Raw genomic sequence first — 20853 nt, 5'->3', positions numbered from 1 at the left:
ACCCATAGGAGTTAGTTTTTAGAAAGTGATTGATTTAATGCTAAGCTATTCTGTATTCTCTTATTAAGTGTACTTCTTAACCAATAGCATACGCTATGAGACTAGTGATCTGGAAGCAGAGTTTTCATCTTTACAACAAACTGGCCTGTACTGGGATGAAAAGCACATCCTTGAGTTTTTTGACACTTGATCTAACTAACTTTGCTAACTTGCTCAGACTTAGGAATCTATTTACATGGATTTCCTTCATGCCTTGGGAGCTTTCTTCATCTGGGTCACAAAAGCTGAAACTGTGGCGTGCTAACAGAATCACTAATGTGACACCTCGCATCTTCTATTTAGAGGCCCCAGATCTAAAGCAGGAGGAGCGTCTACAGGAACTGGAGAGCTGTTCTGGCCTGGGTAGCACATCTGATGATACGGATGTCAGGGAGGTCAGTTCCCGCCCCAGCACACCAGGCCTCAGTGTTGTGTCGGGTATGTCTGTCTTGTTTTAAGGAATAAGGATTTCAAGGTGTGTTCCCACCTCCCCATTTACAAAGCTGATGGCAAAGAGATATGTTTTATTTAAGAGCTGAGTAATTTCCAGGAAACAGAATTATTTCTATGAGACCTTAAATCTATGAGAACTTAATGTGTGGCTTTATAGAGCCTGTTGAAGTAATTGGCAGACAGTCTGTGTGTGCTCCCTCTATGACTCTACCTGTTCTTGGTAGCCTCTGCTGCTATATTTATTTATCACGTGATAATTCTGATTATGTTGTACAAATCAAGGTAAATATATTTAAGCTATAGTACAATAAAGGATATAATACAAAACAACTAACATATAAAGAACTGGGACACGAGAAATTTGAGAATATCTACATTGCTCCATATACTTCATACACTGTCTGTGTGCTTATTTTGTTCTTCTTGCTGTTTAGTTTTTACTTTTTTTTTTTAAGGCATAAGTGCAACCTCTGAGGATATTCCCAATAAGATTGAAGACCTGAGATCTGAGTGCAGCTCTGATTTTGGAGGTAAAGATTCTGTCACTAGTCCAGACATGGATGAAGTAACTCACGGTAAGAAGGGGAAATGAGAATGACTTTTAAAAACAATCACATTCGTAGGAGAAACTGGCGGTCTTACACATTGCTGGTGATAATATCAGTTGTTAGAGCACTTTGGGGCATAATGTGACAATACTTATAGAAGGCCTTAAAAGTTCACATACTAAATTTGGTCAAGTTAGTCCACTTTAGAAGTCAGTCATAAGGAAACAGTTCCGTGTATGGAGAAAGTATTATGTACAGAGATGTTTTTCATAACATTTATATTGGCAGAAAATCAGAAACAACCTAAGATTGAAAAATGGAATGGCTAAATGAATTTTGATGTAACTGCTTATTAGAATTTATGCAGCTATTTTTTATTTTTATTTTTTGTGAGGAAGATCAGCCCTGAGCTAACATCCATGCCAATCCTCCCCTTTTTGCTGAGGAAGACCGGTCCTGAGCTAACATCTATTGCCAATTCTCCTCCTTTTTATCCCCAAAGCCCCAGTAGATAATTGTATGTCATAGTTGCACATCTTGCTAGTTGCTGTATGTGGGATGCCGCCTCAGCACGGCCAGACAAGTGGTGCGTCGGTGCGCGCCCGGGATCTGAACCCAGGCCAGCAGTAGCGGAGCGAGCGCACTTAACCGCCAAGCCAGGGGGCCGGCCCTATGCAACTATTTTTTAAATGCTTTAAAGAACATGAACTAACTTGGAGAAATACCTAGAACATAATGTCACTTAGAAAATTTATTTTAAAGAATTTTATATATAAGATAATAAAACATTAGAAAACATATCATAGAGAATCTAGCACTGGGAAGAAATAACAAAAAGCCAGCAGTGGTTTTATATATTGGGTACTGAGTTTTGAGGTACCTTTTTTTTCTTTTAACGTTTTTGTTGTTTTAAACCAAGATTTCTCATCTTCAACATTGTTGACATTTGGGGCCAGGTAATTCCTTCTTGTGGGGGCCTGTCCTTTGCATGGTAGGATGTTTAGCAGCATCTTTGGCCTCTGCCAGGAGCACACCACCCCCCTCCTTCCCCTGCAGTTGTGATAACCAAAAATTTCTCCAGACATTGCCAAATGATCCCTTGGGGGGAAAAATAATTGAGAACCACTGTTCTAAGCCAGCAGTTTTCAAAGTGTAGTCTCTATGGACCACTGAGGGCCCTTAAGACCCTTTTGAGGGAATCGGGGCTGTGTGGTCAAAACTATTTTCATACTAATAAAAGGTTATTGTCTTTTTCACTGTGTTGACGTTTGCACTGATGGTGCACAGGCAAAGGTGCATAAATTTGCTGGGGCCTTTAGCACGAAGCAAGGCAGTGGCACCAGATGGTGCTAGCTAGTAGTCTTTGTATTCTTCTCACGCAGTTAAAAAAAAGGTTTATTTATGAATGTCTTTAATGAAGCAGTAAAAATTATTTAATTAAATCTCAACTCTCAAGTACACATCTTTTTAATATTTTGTGCAAAGAAATGGAAATAACGCATTTCTGCTGTATTCTGAAATTGAAGTGTCTCAAGGAAAAGCACTTTATATGATCATTTGAGTTGTGAGCTTAACTAGCTGTTTTTTTCTTTTTATTTGTTTTTCGTGAAACACCATTTTTACTTGAAAGAATGACAAACTAGTTATTCATACTTGGATATTGGGCAGACATTTCTTGAAAATTAACAGAGTGAGCCTGTTACTTCAAGGAAAACAACTGACAGAGGAGAGTTTGTTGCTAATGATAAAATTCAAGCTTTCAAATGAAAATTAGAATTTTAGAAAACTTGTGTCCATCTCCATGAGCTTGATAGCTTCCCACTATTTAAAGACTTTTCTGGTGAGATTGGTGGTGATATTAAGAATGTGATTTTTCGATATTATATGTTGCAATGTGTCAACATATTGGAGGATCTACATATCTTCATTTGGAAGATCTACATATCTAATTGAACCAATATTTTCCAGATGATCAGTGCATGATATTACAAAATCATGCATGGGTAAAAGATCCATTCAAAGTGCAAGACCAGTTAATTTTAATGTAACAAGGTACAAAATGTTCATTGATTTGGTTTCAGATTCCACATCATAGCTAACTTTTAAAAAAACACTGCTTGTCAGGATTTGGTATAGTATCAAAGAAGAATATCCACAATTATCTGAAAAGGCTGTTAAAATGTCGTCCCCTTTCTGAGTACGTATGTGCAAGGCCAGCTTTTCTTTATATACTTCAACCAGAATAACATGTTGCAACAGATTGAAAACAGAAGCAGATATGAGAATCCAGCTATGTTCTATTAAGCCATTCATTAAAGGAATTTGCAAAATTGTAAAAAACTGTTATTTTTTATTTTGGAAAATATAGTTATTTTTCATTAAAAGGGGTTATTTGTGGGGGCTGGCCCAGTGACGTAGCGGTTAAGTTTGTGCATTCCGCTTCTGTGGCCTGGGGTTTGCCAGTTCTGAATCTGGCTGCGGACCTACTCACCGCTCATCAAGCCGTGCTGAGGCGGCGTCCCACATAGAAGAGCTACAACTCTACAACTGTGACACAGCTATGTACTGGGGCTTTGGGGAGAAAAAAGAAAAAGAGGAAGATTGGCAACAGATGTTGGCATAGGGCCAGTCTTCCTCAAAAAAAAAAGAGCTGGCTCTAGATAAATGTTAGCTAAAAAAGAGGGGGGGGGTGTTATTTGTGTTACCATTTAATGGATATGTTTAAATGGATTAATATAGAAATATTTATGTATTTCTTTTCAGTTTTAACGTCTAATGTGGTAAATATCAATAGATATAACCAACATGAACAAAAGCTCTTAGGGTCAGTAATTTTTAACAATGTAAAGGTGTCCTAAGACCAAAATTTTGAGAACTCGTGTTCTAACCTGTTTTTCCTAATGATATACTATTTCTATAATTTTAAAAAAAGGAAGGCAAATATGAGATATAGAACATAAGGAAAAATTAAATGGCTCGGACTGAAAAAGTTGAGAGTAACAGTTTCTTTTATATATTTGAAAGTGTTAGCCTCTGCATACTTATCTAATTTAATATTTCTGATTTTGGTTGGTTAGACATATGCCTAAAGGAGCCATCTATTACTCTAGCTTAAAATAGTGCACTCTATAAGTTCAGTTTGTTTTGTAGTGTAATATAGTATTCATTTTAATATGCATTCTTTTATAAATTGTCATTTACTGAGAGCAATATTAGAATTTCACATTTTATAACTTTTTTTTTTTTTTTTTTTTAATAAGTAAGATCAGCCCTGTGCTAACATCTGCCAATCCTCCTCTTTTTTTGCTGAGGAAGACTGGCTCTGGGCTAACATCCGTGCCCATCTTCCTCCACTTTATATGGGACGCCGCCACAGCATAGCTTGCCAAATGATGCGTTGGGGCGCGCCTGGGATCTGAACTGGCGAACCCCAGGCTGCCGCAACGGAGCGCGTGCACTTAATCGCTTGCGCCACCGGGCCAGCCCCTACAACTTTTTATTTATGCTCTTTTTGTGGGTAGTGTTGCCCCTATTTTTATAGGTGGAGGGAAGATGAGGCTCAGGACAGTTGGTGACATTCTGAAAATTTTGATGATTTACATCTTTTGGCTCTGTGCTCTTTGCATTAACTATGATACATTTTGGCCATGAGAAGTAATAGGCACATGGACGCTAGACGTCTTAAATGTAGTGAAAATCCGTGTATGTAGATAAAAACATCAAATGAATTTGAAGTAACCAGAGTTTGATATTTATTGGATTATTTTTTTTCTGATATGCCCTTCAAGTTCTATTTGATCAAAAAAGTTAACTGGAAGCATGCTAGAACCTTTTTCACTATTGAAACTCATGCTGAGTCGTGAGTTCTGACCTGGTCTCACAGTTTGCGGGTCTGTTTTAGGTGCCCACCAGCTGACCTCTCCTCCTTCTCAGTCGGAGTCTCTGCTTGCCATGTTTGATCCGCTGTCTTCACATGAAGGTAAACTGGTCAAATTAACTTTATAACTCTTGTCTTCTTATGGACAGAACAAAACCAAAACCCTGTATTAATGGCTTTGTTGGATCAGTTGTGTCTCAGCTGCAAACTTTTCCTGTGTTCCAGGGCCTTCTGCTGTGGTAAGGCCAAAGGTTCACTATGCCAGGCCATCGCATCCACCACCTGATCCCCCAATCCTGGAAGGAGCTGTGGGAGGAAATGAGGCCAGGTTGCCAAACTTTGGCTCCCATGTTTTAACTCCAGCTGAAATGGAGGCATTCAAGCAAAGGCATTCTTATCCTGAGAGATTAGTTCGCAGCAGGAGCTCTGATATAGTATCTTCTGTCCGGCGACCCATGAGTGACCCCAGCTGGAACCGACGTCCAGGGAATGAAGAGCGAGAACTGCCTCCAGCCGCAGCCATTGGTGCTACTTCTTTGGTGGCTGCACCTCATTCATCATCTTCATCCCCGAGTAAGGACTCCTCAAGAGGAGAGGTATGGGACACAAGCCATGTAGAAGAATTTGTTAATTGTGGTCAGCTTTAGTGTTCTGTCTGCCTGGTTCTCTTGATATCTGAAAGACGTGGAATATATAAATCTAAGATTAAGGATGGACAGTAGCCATGGTTAAAGATGATTTGTCAATCTAGTATGTCCATGCTCATAACCCATAGGAAACCTCTACTACTTTGGTGTTGCAGTAATGTTTTAACTTTCCTCCAAGCAATTTTGTATCTGATTTCATTTAAACCTCACAGTTTCCTTCTGAGATGATTAGATGAGGTATTATTTTTTTTTCCAAGGATGTATTATTTTTTATTTTGAAACAATCACAAAGTGACAAAAAAGTTGGAAGTAGAGACAAAGAACTCCCCCTCAGCCATGTGAGAGTAAGTTGCCAACCTGATGCTCTGGTGCTCCATCACCTGGGAATACTTTAGTGTAAGTCTCCTACAAACAAGCACCTTTTCCTACACATCACAGTACAACCATCAACATCAGGAAATTAAAATTGATACATTACTACCATCTAATTCTCACACCCCACTCATGCGTCCCGAGTTGTCCCAGTAACATTCTTCATAGTAAGAGGATCCCATTAAGAATCACATCTTGTATTTAGTTGTCGTGTCTCTTTCAGGTTACAACATTTCCTCAGTTTTTTCCTTGACTTTCCTGACCTTCACACTATTGAAAATTGCAGGCCAGTTATTTTGTAGAATGTCCCTCAATTTGGGTTTGTTTGATGTTTTCTCCTGATTAGATTCAAGTTACTCGTCTTTGGCAGGGATATCACTAAAGTGACACTGTGTTCTTTTTCATTGCATCCTATCAGGTAGGCCACAATTTGAACTTGTCCCACTACTGTGGTGTTCATTTGGATCATTTGATGCGGGTGTTGTCTGCCAGGCTTCACCACTATAAAGTTGCTCTTTTTCCCTTCGTAATTAATAAGTAACTTTGGGGGGAGGGGAGACTTTGAAAATATGCACATATCCTGTTCATCAAATTTTAAACTTATCCACTTATTAATTATATCTGTGGGCTCATAGTTTTCTATTTTAGTCAATGAGTTCGTTACTGTCATATATTTTGAAGCCCACTTGTCCCTAATTTGGCCAGTGGGAGCCCCTTCAGGCTGACTCCTGGCTTCTTTTGACATGCTGCTATCATTCTTTGAGTATTTCTTTGCTTTCCGGCACAAAATATTCCCAGTTTATATTGTACTGTATCTGCCGTAGTCTTGAAATCAGTCATTTCTGCAGAGAGCCCTTGTTGCTTTTAGTAGAAAATGGTTTTTAGAAGTCAAAAATCTGGATACCAGGTGTGCTCATTGCTGTTGGGATGTTGCTCTTCCCAGGACCTCTCAGTAGACAGGACTAGGGAGTGTGTGTGTGTGGAGGGGGGGTACATACACATTTACATGTGTATTTATTTCTGTGTCTGTCTTTCTCTTTATATGTTGAGAACCATGAGTCACACCGATAAATTCCATTCCAGTCTGAAAACAACAGATTTCATTTCATCTTTCTCCTTTCCCATATTTATAACTCCGTTCTCCAACAGTGAGAAACCTGCTCTTGTTATTCTTCATGTATGTACTTATTCGATCAGTCCTGTATGTAATCAATATGCCATCCCCACTGCTAAACCCTCCCTGGCACGGATGCCCTCATCTCTCTGCTTGGGTTCTGATATCCCATTCACATGGAGGCCCTTAGAGAAGGTATTTTTAGTTCTGGTTTTGTAGATGAAAATAAAAAATTAAATGATTCGTCTAAGGTCACATGATAGGCTAGTAAAGAAATTACAGTCCCTGCTGTTTGACATGTGGTCTTAATGATAACTCATTATAATTGGTGATCAAAACATGAACTTTGATATTGGTCACATCTAGGTTTGAGTCCCAGCTGTGCCACACACAGGCTGTATAACTTTGGGGAAGATGAGGAGATGACCTTTTTTTTTTTTTTTTTTTGTGAGGAAGATCAGCCTTGAGCTAACATCCGTGCCAATCCTCCTCTTTCTGCTGAGGAAGACCGGCTCTGAGCTAACATCCATTGCCCATCCTCCTCCTCTTTTTTCCCCAAAGCCCCAGTAGACAGTTGTATGTCATAGTTGCACATCCTTCTAGTTGCTGTATGTGGGACGCGGCCTCAGCGTGGCTGGAGAAGCGGTGCGTGGGTGCATGCTCAGGATCCGAACCGGGGCCACCAGTAGCGGAGCACGCGCACTTAACCGCTAAGCCACGGGGCCGGCCCAGGAGATGACCTTTTTTAGCCTGATGTTTCTCATCTGTAAAAAGAGCTTAATACTAGTATTTATCTCCTAAGGCTACTGTGAAGTTTAAATGAGATAACATATATCCTTACGCTGAATGTTTGGCACACAATACATACTCAGTTTTATTATTAATCCTACTGCTATCATCTCTACTACCCCTCTAGACTTTATTTGCATTGCATTTACTCATTCCTTTGAGTGCCTACTCTATGCCAGGCTCTTTATTAAGCTTTCAGTTTACTAACAGTACTGGAATAGGGCTACCCTCAAGCAGATCATAGTCTGGTGCTTAAAAGATATGCTTACATGTTCCAGGAGTTGCCTATACAGCAGTAAGAACAGTTTTGCTTTTAAGACAAACAAGAGCAGTTTTTGTATTTCACAGACTAACTGAAATCCTTTTCATAGTAATTTATCCTGCTGTCCAGCTCCAAATAAAACATCAAACTTTTTCTACAGACTGAAGAACGCAAAGATAGCGATGATGAGAAATCAGACAGGAACAGACCTTGGTGGAGAAAACGTTTTGTTTCTGCCATGCCTAAAGGTAATTTTATAAAACATTAGAATGCTATATTAGCAACAAGAAGCAAAGCCCCAAAATCTCTTTCAGAGAGCCAATCTCTGAACTCCTCTGTAAGGCTTGCTGGGCCTAAGTTTCTAGATGTTTTGAGGGTATAGGAGATGGTTTTGCTCAGGTGAATACTGAGGCAGAGCTTTAGAAATGACAGTTCTTGTTCTTTGCAGGAAGTGGTAGTGTTTTCTTAAATGGAAGTCATGTAGGTCACGGTTGTTTAAATATCTTATACCATTGAAGTTAAAACACATAGGACTTTTGACATATGTGTTGCTAATCATTATTGCAGGAAAAAGGGATGCTATTGGTAATTAAACTTTGAAAAATCATCCTTTACCATCCTGGAATAAACGTAAGCTTTTTGTGTTTATGTTCATTGAGAATGTTTATACTGTGAATATTAGAGAGTGTTTATTTTGGAAGGCAGTTGTATAAAATTGTTTGCTTTTTTTTTGTGAATAGCCTGGCATCCTACTAGTAGATACTGAGATTTGAGTTGGCAAAAGCATCTCTTCCTGAAAGGAGAGATGGTCCAGGATTAAAGCTAGGGACTTCTTCCGAAGGGCTCTTCTGTGCACTGTTTCACTCAGGAGCTGAGGAGCGCTGCTTTCACGCCATGCTCAAGCCCACTTGATGAGGAGAGAAGGAGGCACAGAGCTTTGAATGTGTTGTTTTTGAGCAGAGGTTAAGAGGCAGTGGTTTTGATTCAGTCCCAACAGATTCCCTTAAATCACTCTTCCTGTGGCAGGTGACCCTAAAGCAGATTTGAAAGCTTCTCTAAGAACTTTCAATGCTATTTTAAGAACGATTATCAGTTGACACTCGGGATTTCTTAGCTTTTAAACTTTCACCTTCCTTTCACTTAGAAATGTTGGCACACCAGTTAACTCCAAAATAACTGCTGTCTTCCAAGTAGTGCAGTATGTTATATGTCACACTACTGACTTTATTTAATTTCCAGCTCCTATACCATTTAGAAAGAAAGAAAAACAAGAAAAAGACAAAGATGATCTGGGGCCTGACAGATTCTCAACACTCACAGGTTTGTAGACCCATGGACTTCCTGGCTCCTTCATTCCCAGAGCACATATTTCATAACACTTTTTCTTGGGTGCCATAAGTGTTGCCTTTTTAGAAGAGTGTGTGTGTGTGTGTACATGGGGAGTATGTTCTTCATAGCTCTGTGGTTTCCAGTTGGCGGCCACAGTGAACCTCAGTGTGCTCTTCCTGGAGACCACCACCACCATCGTCATCCTCATGATCATAACCCGTTTATGATGAGGCCCCTAATCCTGAGCCTCTGGGCATATCCTCCAACTCTGCATTTTAGTGGGATGATGACACACAGTGCCTTTTAGGAAAGTGTGGTGATGGTTTTAGTGCTATGCATGCCATATCTTTGGATCATTGAGTAGTTTTCTCTGATGTTGATTGTAGAATTCTAAATTTATTTCTGTACTTCTTGATTATTCAGGATCACAGTGAAATTCTATTTTACCTAATCATTTCCTTTTTTTGTGATAAAGTGTTTGTTCAAACATATCATACATTTATGAACATTACCAATTTTTTACAGCTTGAATCATTGTAACATTGCTATCTGACCCAAGGAAAATACAATTAGGGGTTGGGTTCTTACCTTATTCAGCATTTGTATTTTTGCAGCTTCTTTTTGGCGTGTTATGAACGAGCACCCTAAAAGGAAAGAATTTAAGAAATAGTGTTAATGACCCAACCTTGAGTTGGATAGCTGTGTTCTGTTTCCAATGACTATAGAGCATCTAGAAGGAAATTAATTTCTCACCTTTTTTTGTCTTGAATTTTGAATTATGTTATCCTACTAAGTTAAAATGAAGATTTTTTTATTAAAAATGGGATAGGTTTCAAAAGAACATCCTCCTCAAAGAGCTCAGCATAGTACAGGTAGAATCCCATTTTAATCGATATTATTCTGATGTCTAGTTCTGTATATTTAGATGTTTCCGTGTCCTAGCGTATATCCCTGCTTTGTTTGTTGTGGTGTCTTTCCTGGAATAAAGGGTTTTGAACAGCAGGAGCTGTGCTTCCAGGCCACGGTTTCCTGCTGAGAGCAGTCAAGCCTATCTTATTCAATCAGCAAATACTTGTTGAACATCTGACTCATGCCAGGCACTGTGCTACGTGTTGTAGATATTAAATCAAATCACACTTGACCCCTATTCTTCACGAACTTACAGTCTGATTGAGAAGAGTTGGAAAGGCATCATTTTGGCAAGATATTTGTTTCCTTACGATGTTCCTAGTGTTAGCACACCACCCGTGTTTACAGAGTGAGATACTCTTAATGAAATCTCATATTTTAAAATGTTGAATTAATAACTTTGGAGAAGTTATAAATTATTTTTTACTTGTGTCTTTGGACAATACATTTTTCTTGGTTCTTGGTGCCCAAACTAGAAGCTGAGTAGAGTAAGTTTTTTCATAAAATATTTCATTTTCTTTGTGTTTGAGTCAAGCAGTTTAGCTTCCCTACTGGTGCAGAAATTTCTACCGAGTTCTAATTAATGACCCATTGAAAATCATCAGTAAGTCAATTTAAAATGTTATGAAAGGAAATTTCTTAAGGTCTGTCCATAATGCCACCACCTAATTGTTCTTTTTTGCATGTTAAATCCCAGTCTTTCCATAATCGTACAACTTTTTCGTGATTGAATCAGAGTATGTGTGTAATTTTGTATTCTTCTTTTACCACATGTTCTTTCATAAACCGTCTCCCAGTTTCTACTAGACATAGTTGGCTTTTTAATAATTTTTATTGGCTCTAAGATAATCTATCATATGATTTTACTGCAGTGTGAATGTTCTCTTGCTTTTGGATATTTAAATTGTATCCAGTGTTTTACTATGAAATATTGCCAACAGCTTTGTATATATAGCATTTTTGTTTGTTTTCATTATTTTCCTGGGATAAAATTCTTAAGAATGGCATTATGGAAATAAAAGTTATAAGCAACAGTAGGGCTTTCACTATGTTTAGCCAAATTTTATTGTCCCTTTTTCAGAGCCCTCAACAGCACTGAAAACCAGTAGCAAAAAAGTACTCCCCTCCAAAAAAGATTTTGTAATGATAAAGGTTTTATCAATTTACATTTTGAAGCAGATCAGATTTTATTAGGACTCTCTTAACATGCATTCGAATACCATTATAGCAGAAAGATTAAATTACTTTGGAAATCGTTTCTTAGTACAGTTTACTAAAATTTTATAGGGACACAAATACTAAATATTTTTTTCATGGAAACAAAAGAAGAGCCTATGAGCATACTGGTTAACCTCTCTATACCTTGGTTTTCTCTTCTTATACATTGGGGATGATAATAGTACCCCCCTGTAAGGTTTTGATGATTAATTGAGATCATTCATATAAGGTGCTTTAGCACAGTTCCTGGCACGTGGCACGTGCTCAGTAAATCTTAGCTGCTATTAATATTAGTTACTGTTAACACACACACATATAAAATCTAGTGATTTTGACGTAATTTTAGACTTTTTAAAAAATGGGATTCTACCAGAATGTAGACATTTACGGTTACCTGCTTGGCCTAGATCTATCTCAGGAGTTTGCGTTTCACTATGGAACTTTATTTTGTCCTGTAGATCCATAGCAATTCTTTGCTTTGACACCTGTTAATTAATGACTCTGCCATCTTAGACTGCAGGAAAACGTTTTGATTTGCTGATTTTGCTGGCAGGATAATGGTCTTGTCAGTAAACAGTGCTGCGTCTGTGATTGTGATGAGAGTTTTCTCTGTGCACCCCAGGTACAATTCCAGCACTCCCCAGCAATGTCTAGATTCTCTAGGAGTGCCTCTGACACCATTGCATGCACAAAAGTGCTCTGTTCCAGCAGCTGCACTGTCATGCTGAGATTCAGTGAGCTAGAATATGAACACCTGAAGTTTGCAAATGTGGTGTAGAGAGAGAAATTCATGAAGGAAGAATGGAGGAAGGCGTTTTTTATTACTATCTACAAGGGTTTAATTCTAAGTTTGAATACTTTTTTTCCTCCTTCAGCATGGAGATGTCTGAATAAATGAAGTCTGCATATAAAAATGCGTTGTTGGAAGTTCTTTTAGCATGAATTGCTAATAGTGATTTGAGTGTAAGCGCTTTAGAAACCCATCATCCATTCAGTCTGCACTGAACTTTTTGACACTGTCATGCAGAATTCTGGTGATGATGAGAAAGTGGAGCTAATCCTCCCAATTTTGTGCTTTGGCAAGGCTCTCAGCACTAGAAGCGAGATGAGTAGGCAGCTGCATGGTGCCTCTTAACATTGAGATATGTGCTCTTTTTACGTCTTACCTCCTAACCCGCCTTTGGGATTATGCTCCTGGTGTCGTACTAACATCAGAGCTGGTGCAAACCAAGGGGAGCTAATTGTCTCACTTTGCTTTCCCTGCAGATGATCCCAGCCCCAGACTCAGTGCACAAGCTCAGGTCGCTGAGGATATCCTGGACAAATACAGGAATGCCATTAAACGAACCAGCCCCAGTGAAGGAGCAATGGCAAACTATGAAAGTACAGGTGATAATCGTGATAAAGATTAACTAGTAACATGTATATCACAGTGATGGTGATCTGAATTAAAAGTAGCCTTTTTATAGCTACTTTTGAATATCTGTAAGAAAAATATGGTACAATTTCCAAGATAAATTAAGAGGAAACAAAAGTATGTAAAAGCAGAAATCATATGCTGCGTGTATTTATGCTCGTATGTGCACAGAGTGTCTCTGGAAGAACCTCTGACTAACTGGTAACGTGAGTTGGCTCAGGGGGGCCTCATAGGGAGCCTGAGAGGGAGAGTTAGGGGAGAGGGGAGAGGAGAACTTCCCATACTTTTTATTTTAAAAAGTTTTAAAATAACAGAAAAGTTGAAAAACTAGTACAATGAAGGTCCATATTCCCTCTACCTAGACTTATCAGTTACCAACATTTTGCCACATTTTCTCTCTGTGTATTTTTTCCTAAGTATTTGAAGTTATCTCTGAGGAATAAGGATATTTTTTGTATGTAAACACAGTATCTTCATTATGCTCAGGAACTTTTTATTCCTTTTGATTTTATATGTGCATGTACTATCTAAATTGATAACATAAAAACAGCTGTGGGAACCACAGGTCTGGCCTGGCTGCATTTGTGAGTTCATCCCTGGCTCATTCTTGGGCAGTGCAAGAAGCCCTGGTAAGGAGAATGGGAGACTTGAGTCCATGGTCCACCTCAGCCACTGCCTAGCCAAGGGGTTTATTTACAGCAAGCCGTTTTATGATTGGGCAGGAGTCCATGGCTATAAAATGAGAGTGTTATGTCAAATAATTTTTTTTGTGTGTGTGAGGAAGATTAGCTCTGAGCTAACATCTGTTGCCAATCCTCCTCTTTTTGCTGAGGAAGATTAGCCCTGAGCTAACATCTGTGCCCATCTTCCTCTACTTTGTATGTGGGACACCGCCACACATGGCTTGATGAGCGGTGCGTAGGTCCGCACCCAGGATTTGAACCTGCGAAGCCCGGGCCGCCAAAGCAGAGCATGTAAACTCAACCACTACGTCACAGGGCTGGCCCCTGTCAAATGATTTTTGAGGCCGTTTTAGTTCTGTAGTTCAGTGATTCTGATTACAGAGTGTCTATCTTTATTAAGTTAATAAAGACTTTCATTAGTTTGGATTAGGATTGGTACAAGAAGTAAAACCATTCTCTTTTCAACAACTACTCTCTTGATGTATTAGCGTTGCTATCAATAACTTGTTTAAGTGTTTGAAGTTTTTTTTCTTTCTTTTTTTCCAAAGAACTCTTATTGTAAAGCTCAATGCTAAGTTATTGTTGAGTTGCTCTTAATACTTACTAGTGCCAGGATATTCCGGATTAACCTGCTTATCCTTTTTTGGGGGGTGGGTTTTGTTTAGAGGTGATGGGTGATAGTGAAAGTGCACATGATTCTCCTCGTGATGAAACACTGCAGAACATCTCGGCTGATGATCTCCCAGACTCCGCGAGCCAGGCGGCCCACCCTCAGGATTCAGCTTTCTCTTACAGGTATTTCTTTTATAGGATTTAAGACTTTGGGATTTGGACTTTTCATTACTATTGCAGTCACTTCAAGTCAAGTGATTCCTTGAGTCACTTAATAAATGCATAAATGTAAAGCAGAGAGATAAGAATGAAGTGCTGTTTTCTGAGAGGAGTTTTCCTCACTTGTGGATGTCATATGTCAAAGGCTTTAACACAGGGATAAAGGAAAAACCTCATATCCTCACAGGGGCCACGTAAGTAATTTAAATGAAACAAGTGGCAGTATGTCTGCCCATGCAAAGCCCCCAGGCCGTGTGAGAAACACTGGGGGAGAACTGAGGTGGGAGGTGGGATCAGCTGCGGAGTTGTTGAATAACCACTGTCCCCAGTAAACCTGCGGGAGCCCTCTCGGTTTGTCATCCTCCCCACTCCCTGGGCGGGTCTCTCTATTTCTCATGGGGCTTGAGAAAGAAAATGACTGTAATAGCCTGAAAAATTTGCCTTTGTTTCATAAGGAGCCTCTGCTTCCCCAGACAAGGATGATCAGTTTTAAAGCACTGGTCATCCGTCCATCCATCTCTGTCTCTATCTCTATTTCTCTCTCTCTCTGTTAGCTTTTTATTATAGAAAATTTCAAACTTGTACAAAAATGGAAGAGTGCAATGATGTGCTCATTACCCAGATTCAACAGTTACTGATACATGGCCAATATTGTTTCATATTTACCTCTCCCTCCACAATTAGTTTAAAGCAAACTCTAAATAGCATCTCACTTTATATATATTATGAAGCTTTATAATTTTTTTCCAACAGCAAAAATTGGAAGAGTGGCAGACAGAATTTTTCTTTTCCAGCCATGCCTTTACCATTATATATTTTATAAGTCTTTGCAAAGTGGGCAAATATTACATTTGATTGGCTTGATTTGTAAATTACTTGTTTTACAGGAAGTAAACCAATAGGGAAACACTCAGAGCTAGTCAGATGAGGTGAACAAGTGCTAATCCTACAGGAGGAGCAAACTCTGGCCTGTTCTCTGAGGTGTTTCTCCTTTCTGTGGATGGCAGCTTTGGACATTCTGAAGAAGCTCTGGTCCATGCCCTACAGGACCAGACAGGGCCACAGGCACCAGCAGATAAAAGAATCTCAATGGCGTCTCCCAGTAGGAAGAGCTTCATTGTTGTGGAGGGTGACACTTCACTGAAGAGTGCTCTGCCCGAGTTGGTAGTAGGTGGTTTGGTAATTGGGAATTGAGAGGAAGCAGGTTGTGGCTTAACACAAGAAAGTTTCAAGCAACAGAGCAATGGAAAGGGCTTCTTGTCAGGTGGTGAGCTTGTCTTGGTGCAGGATCAACATTTCTCAAGAGGTGTGGTAGAAAGCACTCCTAGTTTGGGTGGTGAGATGGTTCTGGTGACTTCTGTGGTCCCTCCCAACTCTGGCGTAATTCGCCTCTCTGACTCTCCTCATAGAACTCAGCATACGATAGAAGGTCAAAAAGGATTTGTTGTCTGACTGATTCTGGTGACTTCACAGAATGGTCGTCGCCCAGAGCACTTTTAAAGCCTTGCTCCTTGGGTATCTAGAAAGCCTGTTCCTTTAAGTGAGGTGTCAGTAAATTAAAAATTGTCTTTTATTTATGACCGCTTGAAACATTGGAGTTCTGAGGTGACCTATTAATTTATATAGTAAACATTCATAAACTGTGACCATATCTGGATAAAGAAATTTACGTATTTTTGACTCATTCTTTAGAGATGCGAAAAAGAAACTGAGGCTTGCTCTTTGCTCTGCGGATTCTGTTGCTTTCCCAGTGCTAACCCATTCAACAAGGAATGGTTTACCTGACCATACAGACCCAGAAGGTAAGTTGCTGTGTGATAGTTTATTTTTTCCTATGTTTATAGGTTGAACCATGTGGAATTGCTAGTATTCAGCTGTGTTTAAGCTATACAGCAGTTTCATTTGGTTCAACTTAATACATTCATATTAGTGTCAGTTAAGGGCACTTTGGTTACTGATGGTTCATTCAAGTGTTCTCTGATTGAGAGCGGCAGTACAGCTTAGTTCTGCTGATACATGGGAAAGCAGAATTGATGTCCCAAAGGCTGAGGGATGACTTACAGCTTATGTAAGCCAAGGAAATTCTCAGCAGTGACAGAATTCTTATTTTTCTGTTTAGACAATGAAATTGTATGCTTCTTAAAAGTTCAAATAGCTGAAGCAATTAATTTACAAGACAAGAACTTAATGGCTCAGCTTCAGGAAACAATGCGTTGTGTGTGCCGCTTTGATAATAGAACTTGTAGGAAGCTGCTGGCGTCGATTGCCGAGGACTACAGGTAATGTTCCCGTCCGGTTTCGCTGTTAGATCTATTTTCAGCTGTAAGTATTTTCTTCTCGGTTCTTATTTCAAAAATGAATCGAGGCTTACTACAGAGTACTTGTTATGTTTACCTGGATATTGATTTCTGAGGAACACATTTAGATGTTTAGTGTGGAAATGTAATTATGAATGAGCAACTCTTACTAACAGAGAAGTGCAGTTTACTTCAGCTTTGCACCAAAGCAGCACTAGCAGAGGTGAGGCCAGGATAACTAGGATGTCATTTTCCTTTTTTTAGGGGTGATAGGAAAGACTGCTTCCCTGGACCGGGGAAACAGGAGTAGGCCAGCAATTGCTATGCTGTGTCTGTTGCCATTCCTTGCTAACAGTAAGGAGAAAGACGTAATTGAGATGCTTAGGAAGCAAAGACGTTTCGAGGCCTGGGGAATAGGTGCTCTAATGATTGTTACGTTTAGACTATAACAAATAATTGGTGGTATGTTTAATGATCTAGTGGTATATTAACCTGTATTTTGTTGTTATTTTAGTCTTCTGTAGCAATCGCTTTCCTGTTAAGTATGAGGTCCTACCAGCATGGAGGCCATGCTCCGATATAAAAGAGACCAGGGATTTGAAGGGACTTAGTAACGTTTAGTGAGTTAGGTAGCTAAGTATTCAGCCCAGTAGATGATACTCTTCACAAACATGTGGAATGGTTCTGTTTCTTAAGCTGGCAACATAATTAGTCCTCAAGACATTTGTCTACAGCCAGACATGCTAATTTGTAAAACCAAAGTCTATAAAGTAATTTTCGTTTTAGAGAAAAATTGGGACTCTTAGTCTCCAAAGAAAGTGTACACCATGTATATATCTGATGTCCTGCAAAGCATATTTCCTTTTAGGAAAAGGGCCCCCTATATTGCTTATCTCACTCGCTGTCGACAAGGACTACAGACCACGCAGGCTCACCTGGAAAGACTGCTGCAGAGGGTTTTGCGGGACAAAGAGGTGGCCAATCGGTACTTTACCACTGTCTGTGTGAGGCTGCTGCTTGAGAGCAAAGAAAAGAAGATCAGGGAGTTCATTCAAGGTAGCTACAGACCTTTTGGCGAAGCATCTCTTCAGCCTTGTATTATTGGGAAGACCCGGTTATTTTATGGATTCTTAATAATTAAACCTTGATGTCCAACCAATAAATTTCATTTTTATCCTGGACTAAATATCTGTAGTTTATAAAAAATTGGAAAAATTGGTAAAGTTTTGGATCTGTACAGTTTTTCTCGTTTTTTAAAACAAAGCATATCATTTTTATAACAAACCCCTTGCTCTTAAACTTTTAGACATTTCTTATCTTTCTCCTGATTTTAATGATTTGGCTGCATAGTCTCCTAAAATAAGCCACGCCCAGACACTTTTGGCTTTAAGAGTGGAGTATCTGCATAGCTAGTGATTAAAATGATTTCTGTAATTTCCTTTTAAAAATTATTCAGGTAGTGTATTTAAAAAATTATTATTTTGCATTGGAGACTTTCAGAAACTCACAGCAGCTGACGATAAAACTGCTCAGGTAGAAGATTTCCTGCAGTTCCTTTATGGTGCGATGGCCCAGGACGTCATATGGCAAAATGCGAGTGAGGAGCAGCTGCAGGATGCCCAGCTGGCCATCGAACGAAGTGTGATGAATCGGATTTTCAAGCTTGCTTTCTACCCTAATCAGGATGGGGACATACTTCGTGACCAGTGAGTGCTTCTGTGTTAGTGCCTGTGTTGGACTATGTAGGGATACATCAGCTAGCCCCGTGTTTTAGACAAGCTGTATATGTGACTTAGTATCTGATAGTAAAGGAAATGCAGGTTACCATTTTTCACCCATCAGAGTTACACGATCAAAAAGAAGGATAGCACTGCGTTTTCAGGGGTGTGGGGAGTCAGGCTGGAGGACGTATAAATTGGTATGGCCGTTTTGGAAGGCACTGCCGTTTACTCTGCCTCAGTGGTTCTTCCCTTCTTTCTTCTTCCTACTTTTACTTATGCTTCAGATCTTGGCTCAGCTTCACTTCTTTGGGGAGACCTTTGCTGACCTTTCTGACCAGGTGAAACCCCCTGTTGGGGCTCTCTGGCCCGAGTACCTTTCTTTAGCACTTGCCACAGTTGGAAGTTTTACATTTGTTAGAGTCGTAATTTCTCAACCTGGCACTACTGACACTTTGGGCCAGGTAATTCTTTAGTGTGGGAGGCTGCCGTATGCTTCATAGGATGTTTAGCAGCATCCCTGGCCTCTACACACTAGATGCCAGTGGTATCCCACCATTTGTGAGAACCAAAAATGTTTCCAAACATTGTCAAATGTCTGTTGAGAGGCAAAATCGCCCCTTGTTCTTGATCACTGGTTTGTGTGACCATTTGATGAATGTGTCTCCCCCCTCTGGATTGATTGCTGCACGAGAGCAGAGACATAAGGCTTTGATTCACCGCTGTACCCCAGCATCAAGCATGGTGCTGGACTTCAAATATATGCTCATTATCTATTTGTTAGGAAGGAAAAGTTATATATTTGAATATCAAAAAATATCTGGAATTATATGGTATGTGAATTCTATCTCAATAAAGCTATTTTTAAAAAGTAATCCTAAAAAAATATTGATTCTGAAAAAAAAAAATCTGGAACGGTAACAGTGGTCATTTTTGGATAGTGAGACTATGGGTGATGTAGCATTTTTATTTTTCCTCCTCTGCATTTTCTGGAGCACTGCTTGACAGCCCTGTTTCTGTCCCAAGCATGCTGAGGTGGCCTCTGTGCTCCCCAGCAGTAACCGTGGCTTACTGGGCCAGCGACTCTCAAGGGGCCCCTGTAATAGGACCTCAGGGTGGGTCCTTAGTGGTTTATCTAAGATTTTTTTCATGGAAATTTTAAGATCCTGCGTGTATATTTCAGCGAGTTCACTTTCCTATGAATGGGTTTGGATTGTTCCAACCTGCCGCTCTCACTTGTTCATGGTCTCCGAGGCTGTTAGCCCACCCCAGCAGGCTTCTGTACTTAGTTCGCCGAAGGGGACCTGTTTTTTCTTCAGCGCACCAGTTTTTGACTTTCAGAATCCAATAAGGACTGGGGACATTTGAACTGTTTACTGCAAAGAGCAGCTTTGAAGCGAATTATTCCTGCCCCCTCCTCCCTGGCATGTCTGCAGGTTTTATAGAGCGGAGAGTGAACACAGTGTTCTAGAAAGAACCCTCCAGCCAAGAAGGCTGGGTTTAGCTCCTGCCACTAATGCCTGTGTGACCCTAGGCAGACCCCGCACGTTTGTAAGCCTAGTTGTTCTCCTCTGTGAGGCGAGAGGTCGTGTTCGCAGAGCTGCTCCTCCTCCTGAGCGTCTGTGGTCTTCGGTTTCTGTCTGTGGCCCCTTCACTTCCTCTCAGCCTGTGTACTCATTAGTGTGTCCACGTAGCTTCCTGGCTAACGGTTCCTCTGCTTCCTCCCCTGGAAGGCTGTCCTAGTCCAGGAGGGAAGCACTTCCGTACCCTCCCCGCATCCCCTCGGCTCACTCAGCATTTCTAAGCAGATCCTAAATTTGAGACTTTTTTGACAAGACAGCATACTTATAGCCAGGAGATAGTCTCAACTGTAATTGTAATCTGTATCTAGAAATAAGTCCAAAATGTTTTAACTCTTTTGAAAAATCAATTATGACTATTTGTGTATCTTATTTTCTGAAATATATATTTATATGTGTGTTTTTGGCGGTTCTCAGGGTTCTTCATGAACATATTCAGAGATTGTCCAAAGTAGTGACTGCAAATCACAGAGCTCTTCAGATACCAGAGGTAATACAGGTTGACACAGCTTGGGTGGTCTGATTAACTACGAGCTGCTTGCTATGCCATATGCATGTTTCTAGTTTTTCAAGGAAACAGAAGATAAATTATAAAACATCATTCGCACTAGATGTAATTCAGTCTAACTGTGAAGTTCTCAAAGCTCCTTCCAAAGATGAAAATTTCTTGGCGTGGAAAGGGACACCAGTAGTGGACAGGAGAGAGCGCCAGCCTTGAGGAGCCCCTGCCCTGACACCCTCATGCGGGCAGGTCCGCAGCCCTGTTCCAC

At 40.0% G+C, this 20853-nt stretch overlaps 1 protein-coding gene across 6 annotated transcripts in view; it reads left to right on the top strand.

The window, feature by feature from the left end:
- Positions 1 to 20853, top strand: part of GAPVD1 (GTPase activating protein and VPS9 domains 1) — a 62469-nt gene that overhangs the window by 35214 nt on the left and 6402 nt on the right. For 4 of the 6 annotated variants that reach the window (XM_014782146.2, XM_014782143.2, XM_087419092.1 and 1 more), the window contains 13 exons: positions 343 to 477; positions 948 to 1067; positions 4942 to 5019; positions 5143 to 5513; positions 8262 to 8349; positions 9341 to 9421; positions 12824 to 12946; positions 14323 to 14452; positions 16181 to 16290; positions 16608 to 16767; positions 17654 to 17841; positions 18278 to 18491; positions 20501 to 20573. In XM_014782146.2, coding sequence (XP_014637632.1) covers positions 343 to 477; positions 948 to 1067; positions 4942 to 5019; positions 5143 to 5513; positions 8262 to 8349; positions 9341 to 9421; positions 12824 to 12946; positions 14323 to 14452; positions 16181 to 16290; positions 16608 to 16767; positions 17654 to 17841; positions 18278 to 18491; positions 20501 to 20573 — 1871 coding nt within the window. The remainder of the gene's footprint in view (positions 1 to 342; positions 478 to 947; positions 1068 to 4941; positions 5020 to 5142; positions 5514 to 8261; positions 8350 to 9340; positions 9422 to 12823; positions 12947 to 14322; positions 14453 to 16180; positions 16291 to 16607; positions 16768 to 17653; positions 17842 to 18277; positions 18492 to 20500; positions 20574 to 20853) is intronic. The other 2 variants (XM_014782149.2, XM_014782147.2) reach the window with 1 other exon arrangement.

This window comes from Ceratotherium simum, chromosome 29 (assembly GCF_057802395.1).
Source record: "Ceratotherium simum simum isolate JZ-2026a chromosome 29, ASM5780239v1, whole genome shotgun sequence".
NCBI classification, from domain to species: Eukaryota; Metazoa; Chordata; class Mammalia; order Perissodactyla; family Rhinocerotidae; genus Ceratotherium; species Ceratotherium simum.
This window is presented reverse-complemented; position numbering and strand designations above follow the sequence as displayed.